At 40.4% G+C, this 16,827-nt stretch overlaps 1 protein-coding gene across 2 annotated transcripts in view; it reads left to right on the top strand.

Annotated features, from left to right (window-relative positions):
* The window catches only part of LOC117343146 (prostatic acid phosphatase-like), a 52,327-nt gene extending 36,812 nt beyond the window's left edge, over window positions 1–15,515 (top strand). The window contains exons 9-12 of one of the 2 annotated variants that reach the window (XM_033905465.1): window positions 666–846; window positions 4,917–5,027; window positions 7,937–11,812; window positions 11,895–15,515. In XM_033905465.1, coding sequence (XP_033761356.1) covers window positions 666–846; window positions 4,917–5,027; window positions 7,937–8,082 — 438 coding nt within the window. In that variant the 3' untranslated portion in view covers window positions 8,083–11,812; window positions 11,895–15,515. Of the gene's footprint in view, window positions 1–665; window positions 847–4,916; window positions 5,028–7,936; window positions 11,813–11,894 lie in introns of those variants that run through there. The other variant, XM_033905466.1, reaches the window with a different exon arrangement.
* Window positions 15,516–16,827: the final 1,312 nt, after the last annotated feature.

The raw sequence follows: 16,827 nt of genomic DNA, 5'->3' as shown, positions 1-16,827 counted from the left end.
TGGAGAATCTTTATCTATAAACATAGTAAAATGGCGCCATTGAACACTGATGTGGCGTAGTGGTATAAACTGCGGGTATTTCTGGTTAGGGGATTGGGTGCCATAGATTGTGAGTTTGAGGCCCGGTCAGTGCACGAGTTATAAAGTTGTCTTTCTTTGTCAATTGTGTTACTATGTTATATATCAAATAATTAGCACAATGTATCATATGCACTATGTGTTGATGATCCAGAGATAAAGATTTGAATTTCCTATCATAGTTGTACTGTGATGAATATTTGTACACATGTACAATTCGCATCCATGTACATGTAAGTAAATACATTGCGATCCAGGTATTCATATCATCTAATAGACAGCTTCCACAATGATCATGTCAGGGTATCGGGCCCGACCATCAATGCTCCATTGAAACATTCTTTTTTAAGAACGCTGATGTGGCGCAGCAGTATAAGCTGCAGGTATTTCTAGCGAGGCTATTGGGTGCCTTAGGTCGTGAGTTCAAGGCTTATGTCTTAAATCTTCCTTCGTCAATTTTGTTACTATGTATGTTATATATATGTACATGTATGTGTGTTTTAGTTGCATGCAGATATCTCAGCTTTAGTTGATATCTCAGCTTTAGTTATATTTTTGTTTTACATGTAAATTTTTCTCTTTTTCAGCATGACTCAACCCTGACAGCTTTGTTACGAGTGATGAACGTATTCAACAACAGGACCCCGGTGTATTCCTCGTGTGTGATGGTAGAAATGTGGAGACCTGAGGGGAAGGGGAAACCCTATGTCAAGGTGCTCTACAGGAACGAGACAGATTCTGACAAACTTATACACCTGACAGTACCAGGTACATATGTAAACCAGTATACACTGTCAATACAACTACAGGGTGTTGTACCAGTAGAATGTATCTGGTGTAATGTTTAATTAACTTACAAGATATCTACAGCCTTAGTTTCATTTCTCTTCCCTGCCCCTATATACTAGTGCATGGAAATGCATGTTGAAGTAACTAAATGTTAGTGGACCACTATTCAAATCGCCTTGCGTCCGTGGTCCGAAGTTCCGAAGTCCGAACAATTGAAGTTTGTTATCGTAATTTCTGAGAAAGTACTGAAGTGATCTTTCTCAAATTTCATATGTAGGTTGCCCTTGGTCCATAGTTATGAATATTTTATTTACTGACCAGTCGGAAAACAACATGGCTGACAGGCAGCCATCTTGGATTTTGACAATTGAAGTTTGTTATCGCTATTTCTGAGAAAGTACTGAAGAGATCTTTCTCAAATTTCATATGTAGGTTGCCCTTGGTCCCTAGTTATGCATATGGCATTTTGGGACCGATCAGAAAACAACATGGCCGACAGGCAGCCATCTTGGATTTTGACAATTGAAGTTTGTTATCACTATTTCTCAGAAAGAACTAAAGAGATCTTTCTCATATTTCATATGTAGGTTGCCCTTGGTCCATAGTTATGCATATTGCATTTTGGGACCGATCGGAAAACAACATGGACGACAGGCAGCCATCTTTGATTTTGACAATTGAAGTTTGTTATCGCTATTTCTTAGAAAGTACTGAAGAGATCTTTCTCAAATTTCATATGTAGGTTGCCCTTGGTCCCTCGTTATGCATATTGCATTTTGGGACCGATCGGAAAACAACATGGACGACAGGCAGCCATCTTTGATTTTGACAATTGAAGTTTGTTATCACTATTTCTGAGAAAGTACTGAAGGGATCTTTCTCAAATTTCATATGTTTGTTACCCTTGGTATGTCGTTGTGCATATTGCATTTTGGGACGGGTTGGAAAACAACATGGCTGACAGGCAGCCATCTTGGGTTTTGACAATTGAAGTTTGTTATCACTATTTCTGAGAAAGTACTGAAGGGATCTTTCTCAAATTTCATATGTAGGTTACCCTTGGTATGTAGTTTTGCATATGGCATCTTGGGACCAATAGGAAAACAACATGGCCGACAGGCAGCCATCTTATATTTTGACAATTGAAGTTTGTTATCGCTATTTTACAGAAGGTACTGAAGGGATCTTTCTCAGATTTTATATGTAGGTTCCCCTTGGTCCCTGGTATTGCATTTTGGGACCAATCCAAAAACAACATGGCCGACAGACAACAGTTATTGCTAAATCTTAAATTTTATATATGGGTTCCCCTTGTTTGAAAAGTACTAGAGGGCTGTTTCTGAATTTACACAGATTAGTAAGGCTTAGAGGAAGAGAAAAAATAGAGAAAAGATCAATCTGACATGGAACCGATAAAGATCATTCAATGGTGGGCGCCAAGATCCCTCTGGGATCTCTTGTTGACAACTGAAGTTTGTTATCACTATTTCTCAGAAAGAACTGAAGGGATCTTTCTGAAATTTGATATATAGATTGCCCTTGGTCCCTAGTTATGCATATTTCATTTTGGGACCAGTCGGATAACAACATGGTCAACAGACAGTCATCTTTGATTTTGAAAATTGAAGTTTGTTATCGCTATTTTACAGAAGGTACTGCAGGGATCTTTCTCAAATTTGATATGCAGGTTCCCTTTGTCTGTCGTATTGCATTTTTGGACCAATCTGAAAACATTGTCGACAGACAGCCATTATCGCTAAATTTCAAATTTCATATATAAGTTCCCCTTGTTTGAAAAGTACTGGAGGGATGTTTCTCAATTTAAACAGATTAGTAAGGGGAAGGGAAAAATAGAAAAATAGATCAATCTGACATGGAACCTATAAAGATCATTCAATGGTGGGTGCCAAGATCCCAGCTTGTTATGAGCATATGATTATTAGACATAATATTTTATCCCATCATCAATTAATGGCCTGTTAAATTACAAAATGTACAGTCTTCAAACTAAAACTGAGCCATCTTAAGTTAAGACCAGGCGACCATGAGCTAATGATGGAACACACAATCTGTAGGGTTGGAAAAGTATGAAGTGACTTAAACAAGAGGCCCAGAGGGCCTGTATCGCTCACCTAGTTTCATGAGATATGAAACAAGAATGATGCTTCAGTATATTTGTCGCTGGTATTGCTATGTCAATATATATCATAAGCATTTTATATGGGTACATGTACATTGGTTTTATTTTAATGCTAAAAATGCCAAAAAGTGCATTAATCCATGAAATGAAATTGACTTTTGGCGCGACCCCATAGGGATGCTACCACACAAATGTGAGTGATATCCATATTACTTAGTTTCAGAGAAGATCTTGTTAAGACTAATGGACCCCTTTTGACCCTGCCCTCTGCCCCCTGGGGGGTCAGCTCCTTCCTTTATACAATTTTGAATCCCTACCCCTATAGGATGCTACCAGTCAAACTATTGCTAAGTTTCAGAGAATAATTTGTTTAAATCAATTTAGCCAAATAGACCCTTCTTGGCCCCACCCCTCAGCTCCCTGGCGGCCTGGGTCAACCCCAACATTTGTACAATTTTGAATCCCCACCCAATAACCATGCTACCATACAAATGTGAGTAATATCCATTGCTTAGTTTCAGAGAAGAAGTTGTTTAAACAAATTGACCAATTTTGGCCCCGCCTCTCAGGCCCCTTGGGGGTCAGTCCCACCATTTGTACAATTTTGAATCCCCACCCCATAGGGATGCTACCAGGCAAATATGAGCGATATCCAATGCTCGGTTTCAGAAAAGAAGTCGTTTATATATATATAGCTAAATTTACCATATTTGGCCCCGCCCCTCAGGCCCCTGGGAGAACAGCCCCATCATTTGTACAATTTTGAATCCCCATCCCGTAGTGATGATACCAGGCAAATATGAGCGATATCCAATGCTCGGTTTCAGAGAAGAAGTCGTTTATATCAATATAGCTAAATTGACCATATTTGGCCCCGCCCCTCAGGCCCCTGGGGGAACAGACCCATCATTTGTACAATTTTGAATCCCCATCCCGTAGTGATGATACCAGGCAAATATGAGCGATATCCATTGCTTGGTTATAGAGAAGAAGTCGTTTATATCAATATAGCCAAATTGACCACATTTGGCCCCGCCCCTCAGGCCCCTTGGGGGCCAGCCCCATCATTTGTACAATTTTGAATCCTCACCCCATATTGATGCTACCAGGCAAATATGAGCGATATCCATTGCTCGGTTTCAGAGAAGAAGTTGTTTATATCAATATAGCTAAATTGACCATATTTGGCCCCGCCCCTCAGGCCCCTGGGGGAACAGCCCCATCATTTGTACAATTTTGAATCCCCACCCTGTAGTGATGATACCAGGCAAATATGAGCGATATCCATTGCTTGGTTTCAGAGAAGAAGTCGTTTATATCAATATAGCCAAATTGACCACATTTGGCCCCACTCCTCAGGCCCCTGGGGGGCCAGCCCCATCATTTGTACAATTTTAAATCCTCACCCCATAGTGATGCTACCAGGCAAATATGAGCGCTATCCATTGCTCACTTTCAGAGAAGAAGTCGTTTATATCAATATAGCCCAATTGACCCCTTTTGGCCCCGCCCCTCAGGCCCCTGGGGGGCCAACCCCATCATTTGTACAATTTTGAATCCTCACCCCATAGTAATGCTACCAGGCAAATATGAGCGATATCCATTGCTCGGTTTCAGAGAAGAAGTCGTTTATATCAATATAGCAAAATTGACTCCTTTTGGCCCCGCCCCTTAGGCCCATGGGGGGCCAGCCCCATCATTTGTACAATTTTGAGTCGCCTACCCGTAGGGATGTTTCTGACCAAATTTGATCAGCGGTTATGGACGGACGGACGACGGACGACAGACGCCACGGTATGGCCACGGTATGGCATAAGCTCACCTTGGTCCTTCGGACCAGGTGAGCTAAAAACAACAATATTTACTACAAATAATAATCATGAAGTCTTTTTTTTTTTTTTTTTTGCAGGATGTGGGGATATCTGTTCATTAGACGATTTTATCAACATATTAAAAAACAATGTTTCAAAAGATATTCACGCAGAGTGTAACCCTAAGCCCGGACAACAACCAGCATCAGGTATTTAACCTTAAATTTTGTCCATTGTGTTTGCTTTTGGATTACAAAGTTATGGTATAATCTAACTAGATAGAATTGTAGTCTATGAATATAACTGTCACCCAAATAATGATGACAACATTCCCTGCATATGTAAAGGTTTTATTTCATCACAGCCATTTAGAGTTTTGATTATGAATTTTTTTAGATTTGATACATTTATGCTTATAGATATTAAGAAAAAAAATTAAGAGTAATCTTCTCATCAGTCATATGATAAGATGGTATCATAGGGACACTCACTATCATATGATAAGATGGTATCATAGGGACACTCACTATCATATGATAAGATGTTATCATAGGGACACTCACTATCATATGATAAGATGGTATAGGGACACTCACTATCATATGATAAGATGGTATCATAGAGACACTCACTATCATATGATAAGATGGTATCATAGGGACACTCACTATCATATGATAAGATGGTATAGAGACACTCACTATCATATGATAAGATGGTATAGGGACACTCACTATCATATGATAAGATGGTATCATAGGGACACTCACTATTATATGATAAGATGGTATAGAGACACTCACTATCATATGATAAGATGGTATAGAGACACTCACTATCATATGATAAGATGGTATAGAGACACTCACTATCATATGATAAGATGGTATAGAGACACTCACTATCATATGATAAGATGGTAGACACTCACTAGCATATGATAAGATGGTATAGGAACACTCACTATCATATGATAAGATGGTATCATAGGGACACTCACTATCATATGATAAGATGTTATCATAGGGACACTCACTATCATATGATAAGATGGTATAGGGACACTCACTATCATATGATAAGATGGTATCATAGGGACACTCACTATCATATGATAAGATGGTATAGGGACACTCACTATCATATGATAAGATGGTATAGGGACACTCACTATCATATGATAAGATGGTATCATAGGGACACTCACTATCATATGATACGATGGTATAGGGACACTCACTATCATATGACAAGATGGTATAGGGACACTCACTATCATATGATAAGATGGTATCATAGGGACACTCACTATCATATGATAAGATGGTATCATAGGGACACTCACTATCATATGATAAGATGGTATAGGGACACTCACTATCATATGATAAGATGGTATAGGGACACTCACTATCATATGATAAGATGGTATAGGGACACTCACTATCATATGATAAGATGGTATAGGGACACTCACTATCATATGATAAGATGGTATCATAGGGACACTCACTATCATATGATAAGATGGTATCATAGGGACACTCACTATCATATGATAAGATGGTATAGGGACACTCACTATCATATGATAAGATGGTATAGGGACACTCACTATCATATGATAAGATGGTATCATAGGGACACTCACTATCGTATGATAAGATGGTATAGAGACACTCACTATCATATGATAAGATGGTATAGAGACACTCACTATCATATGATAAGATGGTATAGGGACACTCACTATCATATGATAAGATGGTATAGGGACACTCACTATTATATGATAAGATGGTATAGGGACACTCACCATCATATGATAAGATGGTATAGAGACACTCACTATCATATGATAAGATGGTATCATAGGGACACTCACTATCATATGATAAGATGGTATCATAGGGACACTCACTATCATATGATAAGATGGTATAGAGACACTCACTATCATATGATAAGATGGTATAGGGACACTCACTATCATATGATAAGATGGTATCATAGGGACACTCACTATCATATGATAAGATGGTATAGGGACACTTACTATCATATGATAAGATGGTATAGGGACACACACTATTATATGATAAGATGGTATAGGGACACTCACTATCATATGATAAGATGGTATAGGGACACTCACTATCATATGATAAGATGGTATCATAGGGACACTCACTATCATATGATAAGATGGTATAGGGACACTCACTATCATATGATAAGATGGTATAGGGACACTCACTATCATATGATAAGATGGTATCATAGGGACACTCACTATCATATGATAAGATGGTATAGAGACACTCACTATCATATGATAAGATGGTATAGAGACACTCACTATCATATGATAAGATGGTATCATAGGGACACTCACTATCATATGATAAGATGGTATAGGGACGCTCACTAACATATGATTTTGCATGGACTTTAGTGATAAATATGACAACACCAGTCATACCATAGTGACATACCCTGTGTTTCTTCCCTGTTGGAAACTTAAAGGCCTGTCCTCAATATCACTGATCTATAGAATCAGCTTCAATGTCTAAACATTGCGCTGTTGTAAGAACTGTCAATTTAGCATTCTAGCATGCAGAATTATGTCTGTCTTCAAACCTGTGGTATTTATATTGGCCATATATATATGTGTATACCTTATGATCCAGACTGCAAGATAAATGCTTTAGTACTGTGGGTATTGCTGTCAACTTTTAATTAAAACATACCTTGAACCGGTAGTTGTATCTACATGTACTTATTGAAACTTTGGCACTTACATTACAATTATACCAGAGTGTATTTTGCATATACAAAACTTACCTAGTGTAATTTGTGTATTGACTGGGTTCCTGTTGAATATAACATATAATTCATTATTACCAAGTATGACAAAATATTGGTATACAATCTGTCAAATGAGTGATGTATGTGGTGTTCAACTAGTCTAGTGATGATAGAAGCATGCAGTGATGATTTAAATTTCATCAAGTTGATCATTTCTAATATTTCACTTGAGAAAATGTAATAAAATCATGTGAATTTGCTAATTAATTAATGAGAGTATCTTTATTTTTATTTATTTATTTGTTTGCAGACATCGATATTGGTATGGTGGTCCTGGGCTGTATGGTTGCTTTGTTAACCCTAACAGTGATAGCTTTAATCGTCCTCCATTACAAAAATCGCCAAACGACACTGTCCTACAGACCACTGGCTACAGTGGACGATGATTACACTTGAGGTCTACAGGTGAATGATGATTACACTTGAGGTCTACAGGTGACCATGCTTACACTTGAGGTCTACAGTGGACCATGATTACACTTGAGGTCTACAGGTGACCATAATTACACTTGAGGTCTACAGGTGAATGATGATTACACTTGAGGTCTACAGGTGACCATGATTACACTTGAGGTCTACAGGTGACCATGATTACACTTGAGGTCTACAGGTGAATGATGATTACACTTGAGGTCTACAGGTGGATCATAATTACACTTGAGGTCTACAGGTGACCATGATTACACTTGAGGTCTACAGGTGATCATGATTACACTAGAGGTCTACAGGTGAATGATGATTACACTTTGGGTCTACAGGTGACCATGATGACACTTGAGGTATACAGGTGGATCATGATTACACTTGTGGTCTACAGGTGACCATGATTGCACTTGAGGTGTACAGATAAACTAGAGTGATCATGATTGCACTTGAGGTCTACAGGTGGATCATGATTACACTTGTGGTCTACAGGTGACCATGATTACACTTGAGGTCTACAGGTGGATCATGATTACACTTGAGGTCTACAGGTGACCATGATTACACTTGAGGTCTACAGGTGATCATGATTACACTAGAGGTCTACAGGTGAATGATGATTACACTTGAGGTCTACAGGTGACCATGATGACACTTGAGGTATACAGGTGGATCATGATTACACTTGATGTCTACAGGTGAATGATGATTACACTTGGGGTCTACAGGTGACCATGATTACACTTGAGGTGTACAGATAAACTAGAGTGATCATGATTACACTTGAGGTCTACATGTGACCATGATTACACTTGAGGTCTACAGGTGACCATGATTACACTTGGGGTCTACAGGTGACCATGATTACACTTGATGTCTACAGGTGAATGAAGATTACACTTGATGTCTCCAGACGACAATAATTACACTCTATGTTCTACTTCTTTAAGCCAAGACTTAAGATTTTCTATGTTAAAATCCCATTTGTCTTTCTTTTGTTATATACAACACATATCTATAAATATGTATGTAAAGAGAGAAAGCTAGCCTTGCAAAAATCTTGTAATTTTTGTTGTTTTTTTTATATTTCCTTTGGCAAAGAATTATTCTTTGTTTTTTGTTTGTTTTTTGTTTGTTTTGGTTTTTTTTACTTACATTAAGTTATCTATATTTATGTATACATTATGTGTCTTTTTTTTTACTTATTCTATCTTTATGTATACATTGTATTTAAGTGGTAAGTTATGGTTGAAATCAACTTGATTCAAATCAGCTGAGCCCAGCCCTGCAGAACTTTGTTTACATTTCTGGTTATTTTGGTTGGCATTCCAGACAGTTAATTAGCTGTTTCCTTATTTTTGGTACCATTTCTGGAAAGGCAACATTTCAAGATTACATTCCATTCTCGAGTATAATCTACACAATTGTATTATAGCTAGTAACCACACAAGTGTGTTATATTAAATTAGAACTATTGTATGGGCATAAAGACTGATGAGTTGTTACCTAATACAATGTGTTATATTAAATTAGAACTTATTGTATGGGCATAAAGACTGACGAGTGTAACCTAATACAATGTGTTATATTAAATTAGAACTTATTGTATGGGCATAAAGACTGATGAGTTGTTACCTAATACAATGTGTTATATTAAATTAGAACTATTGTATGGGCATAAAGACTGATGAGTGTAACCTAATACAATGTGTTATATTAAATTAGAACTTATTGTATGGGCATAAAGACTGATGAGTTGTTACCTAATACAATGTGTTATATTAAATTAGAACTTATTGTATGGGCATAAAGACTGACGAGTGTAACCTAATACAATGTGTTATATTAAATTAGAACTTATTGTATGGGCATAAAGACTGACGAGTGTAACCTAATACAATGTGTTATATTAAATTAGAACTTATTGTATGGGCATAAAGACTGATGAGTTGTTACCTAATACAATGTGTTATATTAAATTAGAACTTATTGTATGGGCATAAAGACTGATGAGTGTAACCTAATACAATGTGTTATATTAAATAAGAACTTATTGTATGGGCATAAAGACTGATGAGTTGTTACCTAATACAATGTGTTATATTAAATTAGAACTTATTGTATGGGCATAAAGACTGATGAGTTGTTACCTAATACAATGTGTTATATTAAATTAAAACTTAATTATTGTATGGGCATAAAGACTGACGAGTGTAACCTATTGTATAAATTAATGTAAAACTCAGAACAGTTCCTTTTGATGCAATGGTCTTATACATATTAATTTTTTTTTTTAAATATTTAAGTGCATAAATATAATCTGTTACTTTATTGTCACATTAATGGACTCTATATGATGACGCCATTAAGATCCTATATATCCTACAATAAGTTTATAGGGACCAACACCTGTAACTACAGGACATTGATATACATGCTTTAACATTCATCAATGACTATTGATCGGGTTATTTACTAGGTATGGGTTGATTGACAGATAAATACTCTTTAATGATGTCTGGCTTGATATACATTTTGTAGCTATGAGGATATATACACTTTGTAATGTAAGTCCTCATCATACGTATATAGTAAGGGCTGTTACAAAATTATCCATGTTGAACGGTACATTGAAGGCATTGTTTCATAGACCCCGGCCACCACCCATCAAATGTTAAAACATACTGTATTTAGTATAAAGAATACTAGAAATAATACTAGAAAAATGGTGCTTTACCCTCACCATTCATCAAACTTTAATACAAGTGCCTTCCACCCTGTCACATACAAATACATATATATACACAATTCTGGAATAGTCCTTCGTTCGATAAATATTAATATAATTAACTTGTATTTAAAATTATGGCTTCGCTTGTAGTGGGATAAATATTAATATAATTAGCTTGTATTCATAATTATGACTTTGCTTGGGGAAATGTTTATTCACAACGAAAAGTATGAAGTGCCTTTATTTCACATTGTATTCTATACTAGTTAGTTCTATAGATCTGTAAACTGTATGATGAGATTATGTTGTTCAGAGAATCAGATATTGAATCATGGATTTAATTAACCTGTTTAATTGATGCTTAACCTTGTTTGATTGACTTATAATAACTGTGTTATTGGCCGTTCCATCAGTGTAGTAGGACTGCTTTGTGTCATAGGCCATCTCGTCAGAGAGAAGTGACACTGTCCTGTGTGACATGCCATCTTGTTAGAGTGAAGTGGCACTGTCTTGTGTGACAGGCCATCTTGTTAGAGTGAAGTAGCACTGCCTTGTGTGACAGGCCATCTTGTTAGAGTGAAGTGGCACTGTCCTGTGTGACATGCCATCTTGTTAGAGTGAAGTGGCACTGTCTTGTGTGACAGGCCATCTTGTTAGAGTGAAGTAGCACTGCCTTGTGTGACAGGCCATCTTGTTAGAGTGAAGTGGCACTGTCCTGTGTGACATGCCATCTTGTTAGAGTGAAGTGGCACTGTCTTGTGTGACATGCCATCTTGTTAGAGTGAAGTAGCACTGCCTTGTGTGACATGCCATCTTGTTAGAGTGAAGTGGCACTGTCTTGTGTCATAGGCCATCTCGTTAGAGTGAAGTGGCACTGCCTTGTGTGACAGGCCATCTCGTTAGAGTGAAGTGGCACTGCCTTGTGTGACAGGCCATCTTGTTAGAGTGAAGTGGCACTGCCTTGTGTGACAGGTCATCTCGTCACAGTGTAGTGGCACTGCCTTGTGTGACAGGCTATCTCGTCAGAGTGAAGTGGCGCTGCCTTGTGTCATAGGCCATCTTGTTAGAGTGAAGTGGCACTGTCTTGTGTGACAGGACATATCGTCAGAGTGAAGTGGCACTGCCTTGTGTGACAGGACATATCGTCAGAGTGAAGTGGCACTGCCTTGTGTGACAGGCCATCTTGTTAGAGTGTAGTAGCACTGCCTTGTGTGACAGGCTATCTCGTCAGAGTGAAGTGGCACTGCCTTGTGTGACAGGACATATCGTCAGAGTGAAGTGGCACTGCCTTGTATGACAGGCCATCTCGTCAGAGTGAAGTGGCACTGCCTGGTGTGACAGGACATATCGTCAGAGTGAAGTGGCACTGCCTTGTGTGACAGGCCATCTCGTCAGAGTGAAGTGGCACTGCCTTGTGTGACAGGACATCTCGTTAGAGTGAAGTGGCTCTGCCTTGTGTGACAGACAGTCTCATCAGAGTGAAGTGGCACTGCCTTGTGTGACAGTCCATCTCGTCAGAGTGAAGTGGCACTGCCTTGTGTGACAGGCTATCTCGTCAGAGTGAAGTGGCACTGCCTTATGTGACATGCCATCTCGTCAGAGTGAAGTGGCACTGCCTTGTGTGATAGGCCATCTCGTTAGAGTGAAGTGGCACTGCCTTGTGTGACAGGCCATCTCGTTAGAGTGAAGTGGCACTGCCTTGTGTGACAGGCCATCTTGTTAGAGTGAAGTGGCACTGTCTTGTGTCATAGGCCATCTCGTCAGAGTGAAGTGGCACTGCCTTGTGTGACAGGCCATCTCGTCAGAGTGAAGTGGCACTGCCTTGTGTGACAGGCCATCTCGTCAGAGTGAAGTGGCACTGCCTTGTGTGACAGGCCATCTCATCAGAGTGTAGTGGCACTGCCTTGTGTGACAGGCCATCTTGTTAGAGTGAAGTGGCACTGCCTTGTGTCATAGGTCATCTTGTTAGAGTGAAGTGGCACTGCCTTGTGTGACAGGACATCTCATCAGAGTGAAGTGGCACTGCCTTGTGTGACAGGCCATCTCGTCAGAGTGTAGTGGCACTGCCTTATGTGACAGGCCATCTCGTCAGAGTGTAGTGGCACTGCCTTGTGTGACAGGCCATCTCGTCAGAGTGAAGTGGCACTGCCTTGTGTGACAGGCCATCTCGTCAGAGTGAAGTGGCACTGCCTTGTGTGACAGGCCATCTCGTCAGAGTGAAGTGGCACTGCCTTGTGTGACAGGCCATCTCATCAGAGTGTAGTGGCACTGCCTTGTGTGACAGGCCATCTTGTTAGAGTGAAGTGGCACTGCCTTGTGTGACAGGCCATCTCGTCAGAGTGAAGTGGTACTGCCTTGTGTGACAGGCCATCTCGTCAGAGTGTAGTGGCACTGCCTTATGTGACAGGCCATCTCGTCAGAGTGAAGTGGTACTGCCTTGTGTGACAGGACATCTCATCAGAGTGAAGTGGCACTGCCTTGTGTGACAGGCCATCTCGTCAGAGTGTAGTGGCACTGCCTTATGTGACAGGCCATCTCGTCAGAGTGTAGTGGCACTGCCTTGTGTGATAGGCCATCTCGTCAGAGTGTAGTGGCACTGCCTTATGTGACAGGCCATCTCGTCAGAGTGTAGTGGCACTGCCTTGTGTGACAGGACATCTCGTCAGAGTGAAGTGGCACTGCCTTGTGTGACAGGCCATCTCGTCAGAGTGTAGTGGCACTGCCTTATGTGACAGGCCATCTCGTCAGAGTGAAGTGGCACTGCCTTGTGTGATAGGCCATCTTGTTAGAGTGAAGTGGCACTGCCTTGTGTGACAGGACATCTCGTCAGAGTGAAGTGGCACTGCCTTATGTGACAGGCCATCTCGTCAGAGTGAAGTGGCACTGCCTTGTGTGATAGGCCATCTTGTTAGAGTGAAGTGGCACTGCCTTGTGTGACAGGCCATCTCGTCAGAGTGAAGTGGCACTGCCTTGTGTGACAGGCCATCTTGTTAGAGTGAAGTGGCACTGCCTTGTGTGACAGGCCATCTTGTTAGAGTGAAGTGGCACTGCCTTGTGTGACAGGCCATCTTGTTAGAGTGAAGTGGCACTGCCTTGTGTGACAGGCCATCTTGTTAGAGTGAAGTGGCACTGCCTTGTGTGACATGCCATCTCGTTAGAGTGAAGTGGCACTGTCCTGTGTGACAGGCCATCTCGTTAGAGTGAAGTGGCACTGCCTTGTGTGACAGGCCATCTCGTTAGAGTGAAGTGGCACTGCCTTGTGTGACAGGCCATCTTGTTAGAGTGAAGTGGCACTGCCTTGTGTGACAGGCCATCTCGTCACAGTGAAGTGGCACTGCCTTGTGTGACAGGTCCATCTCGTCAGAGTGAAGTGGCACTGCCTTGTGTGACAGGCCATCTTGTTAGAGTGAAGTGGCACTGCCTTGTGTGACAGGCCATCTCGTCAGAGTGAAGTGGCACTGCCTTGTGTGACAGGCCATCTTGTTAGAGTGAAGTGGCACTGCCTTGTGTGACAGGACATCTCGTTAGAGTGAAGTGGCACTGCCTTGTGTGACAGGCCATCTCGTCAGAGTGAAGTGGCACTGCCTTGTGTGACAGGCCATCTCGTCACAGTGAAGTGGCACTGCCTTGTGTGACAGGCCATCTCGTCAGAGTGAAGTGGCAATGCCATGTATGACAGGCCATCTCGTCAGAGTGAAGTGGCACTGCCTTGTGTGACAGGCCATCTCGTCACAGTGAAGTGGTAATGCCTTGTGTGACAGGCCATCTCGTCAGAGTGAAGTGGCACTGCCTTGTGTGACAGGACATCTCGTCAGAGTGAAGTGGCTCTGTCTTGTGTGACAGGACATATCGTCAGAGTGAAGTGGCACTGCCTTATGTGACAGTCCATCTCGTTAGAGTGAAGTGGCACTGCCTTGTGTGACAGGCCATCTCGTCACAGTGAAGTGGCACTGCCTTGTGTGACAGGCCATCTCATCAGAGTGAAGTGGTACTGCCTTGTGTGACAGGCCATCTCGTCAGAGTGTAGTGGCACTGCCTTGTGTGACAGGCCATCTCGTCAGAGTGAAGTGGCACTGCCTTGTGTCATAGGCCATCTCGTCAGAGTGAAGTGGCACTGTCCTGTGTGACAGGCCATCTTGTTAGAGTGTAGTGGCACTGCCTTGTGTGACAGGCCATCTCGTTAGAGTGAAGTGGCACTGTCTTGTGTGACAGGCCATCTTGTTAGAGTGAAGTGGTACTGCCTTGTGTGACAGGCCATCTCGTCAGAGTGTAGTGGTACTGCCTTGTATGACAGGCCATCTCGTCACAGTGAAGTGGTACTGCCTTGTGTGACAGGCCATCTTGTTAGAGTGAAGTGGCACTGCCTTGTGTGACAGGCCATCTCGTCAGAGTGTAGTGGCACTGCCTTGTGTGACAGGCCATCTCGTCACAGTGAAGTGGTACTGCCTTGTGTGACAGGCCATCTCGTCACAGTGAAGTGGTACTGCCTTGTGTGACAGGCCATCTCGTTAGAGTGAAGTGGCACTGCCTTGTGTGATAATTCATCTCCTCGGAGTGTAATGACACTGTCCTACGTTGTACATTTTGGATATTCAACTGGTAATCATTCTGTTGCTTTAACACCACTTAAGGCTGTATTTCGTATTTGGTTTTGAAAATAAACTTGATTTTTTTAGTTATTTGTTCCTGTTTTATATGTGTAGAATTAAGATGAATAACATCTCCACTACTATCAGCTGATTTTAGTGAGATGCAAATTAAAAATAGGAAATATAGGTCAGGCAATCACTATAATTTTAAAATGCTGTGAAATTTGACCCATGAATTTTGAAATATTAAATCTTTACACTTGTATATATAACTGTTCAGATATATATGTTGTGTGTTACTACATCCTCTATGTGTCTGTGTGTGACATCACAACTCTGGACGGTATGTAAACATCATTCTGTAGGTAAAGGGTGTAGACAGGTGTTGTTCATATATCATGATGCACAATTTCATGTAAATGTATGATAAATGTTATTACAGTAACTGTAGCTCTCATAGCAAACTGAACAGCCTATAGACCTAGAAGACAAACTTTTTTCCTACACTACACTGAATGGACATTGGTTCTTTGGAGATTTCCTCACTTTAATTAATTGAATAGTCTATAGGTAATCACTGCAGAAGTTCTACATATGTTTTGACCAATTTATTCTCTGTGACCTTGAATATTATGGGTTAAGGGTTTTTGCAAACTTTGTCGGGCCTCATCCAAGGAACTTTAATTTAAGCTATCTGCAAAATATCATGACTCTGGGGGTCTTTGACAGTGATGAGAAGAATGTGTTTAAAAGGTACTAAAGAATTTGACGCCTGTGGCCTTGAATATAGGTCCAGGTCATTTGTTTTTGCAAGCTTTGTTAGGCCTCATCTAAGGAACCTATAACGATAAAAAAAGCAGGCAACATATAGGTTTTACTTTGTCGGCGCTGTCCGTACAGAGGTTTCCGTGCAATAACTCGAGTTCCCTTGGGTCAATCAAACTCAAACTTCATGTAGATCTTCCTTACCACAATTGCTTGCTTGCTGAAGATTGAAGGTCATGAAATATCAAGGTCACTGTTACTAAAAATAGAAATTTTGTTTCCTTTTGATAAGTTCTCTGGAGCTAATCAAACTAAATACAGATCTTTCTTACAAAAAGTACTTTCTTGGGATTACTTTTCATGTCTGAAGATCAAAGGTCAAGGTCATGCCCTTTCACTTCCTTGTGATAACTCAAGTTCCTTTTGGCCCATCAAACTCAATTTCCATGCAGTTTTTCATTAATACCACAAGTGAATGCATGGGATTGTTTTTCTACTGGTACAAAGGTCAAAGGTCAAGATTACTGTTAGAAAATTTGTTTCTGGGCAATAAATCTTGTAATATCACTCAACTTTCTGTACACATGACACAGCCATATAAACTGATTGAATTGAAAAGCTCAACATTTCACA

The sequence above is a fragment of the Pecten maximus genome, chromosome 15 (genome assembly GCF_902652985.1).
Source record: "Pecten maximus chromosome 15, xPecMax1.1, whole genome shotgun sequence".
Classification (NCBI taxonomy): domain Eukaryota; kingdom Metazoa; phylum Mollusca; class Bivalvia; order Pectinida; family Pectinidae; genus Pecten; species Pecten maximus.
Note: the sequence above shows the minus strand (reverse complement) of the source record. Positions and strands in the feature narration are given on the sequence as shown.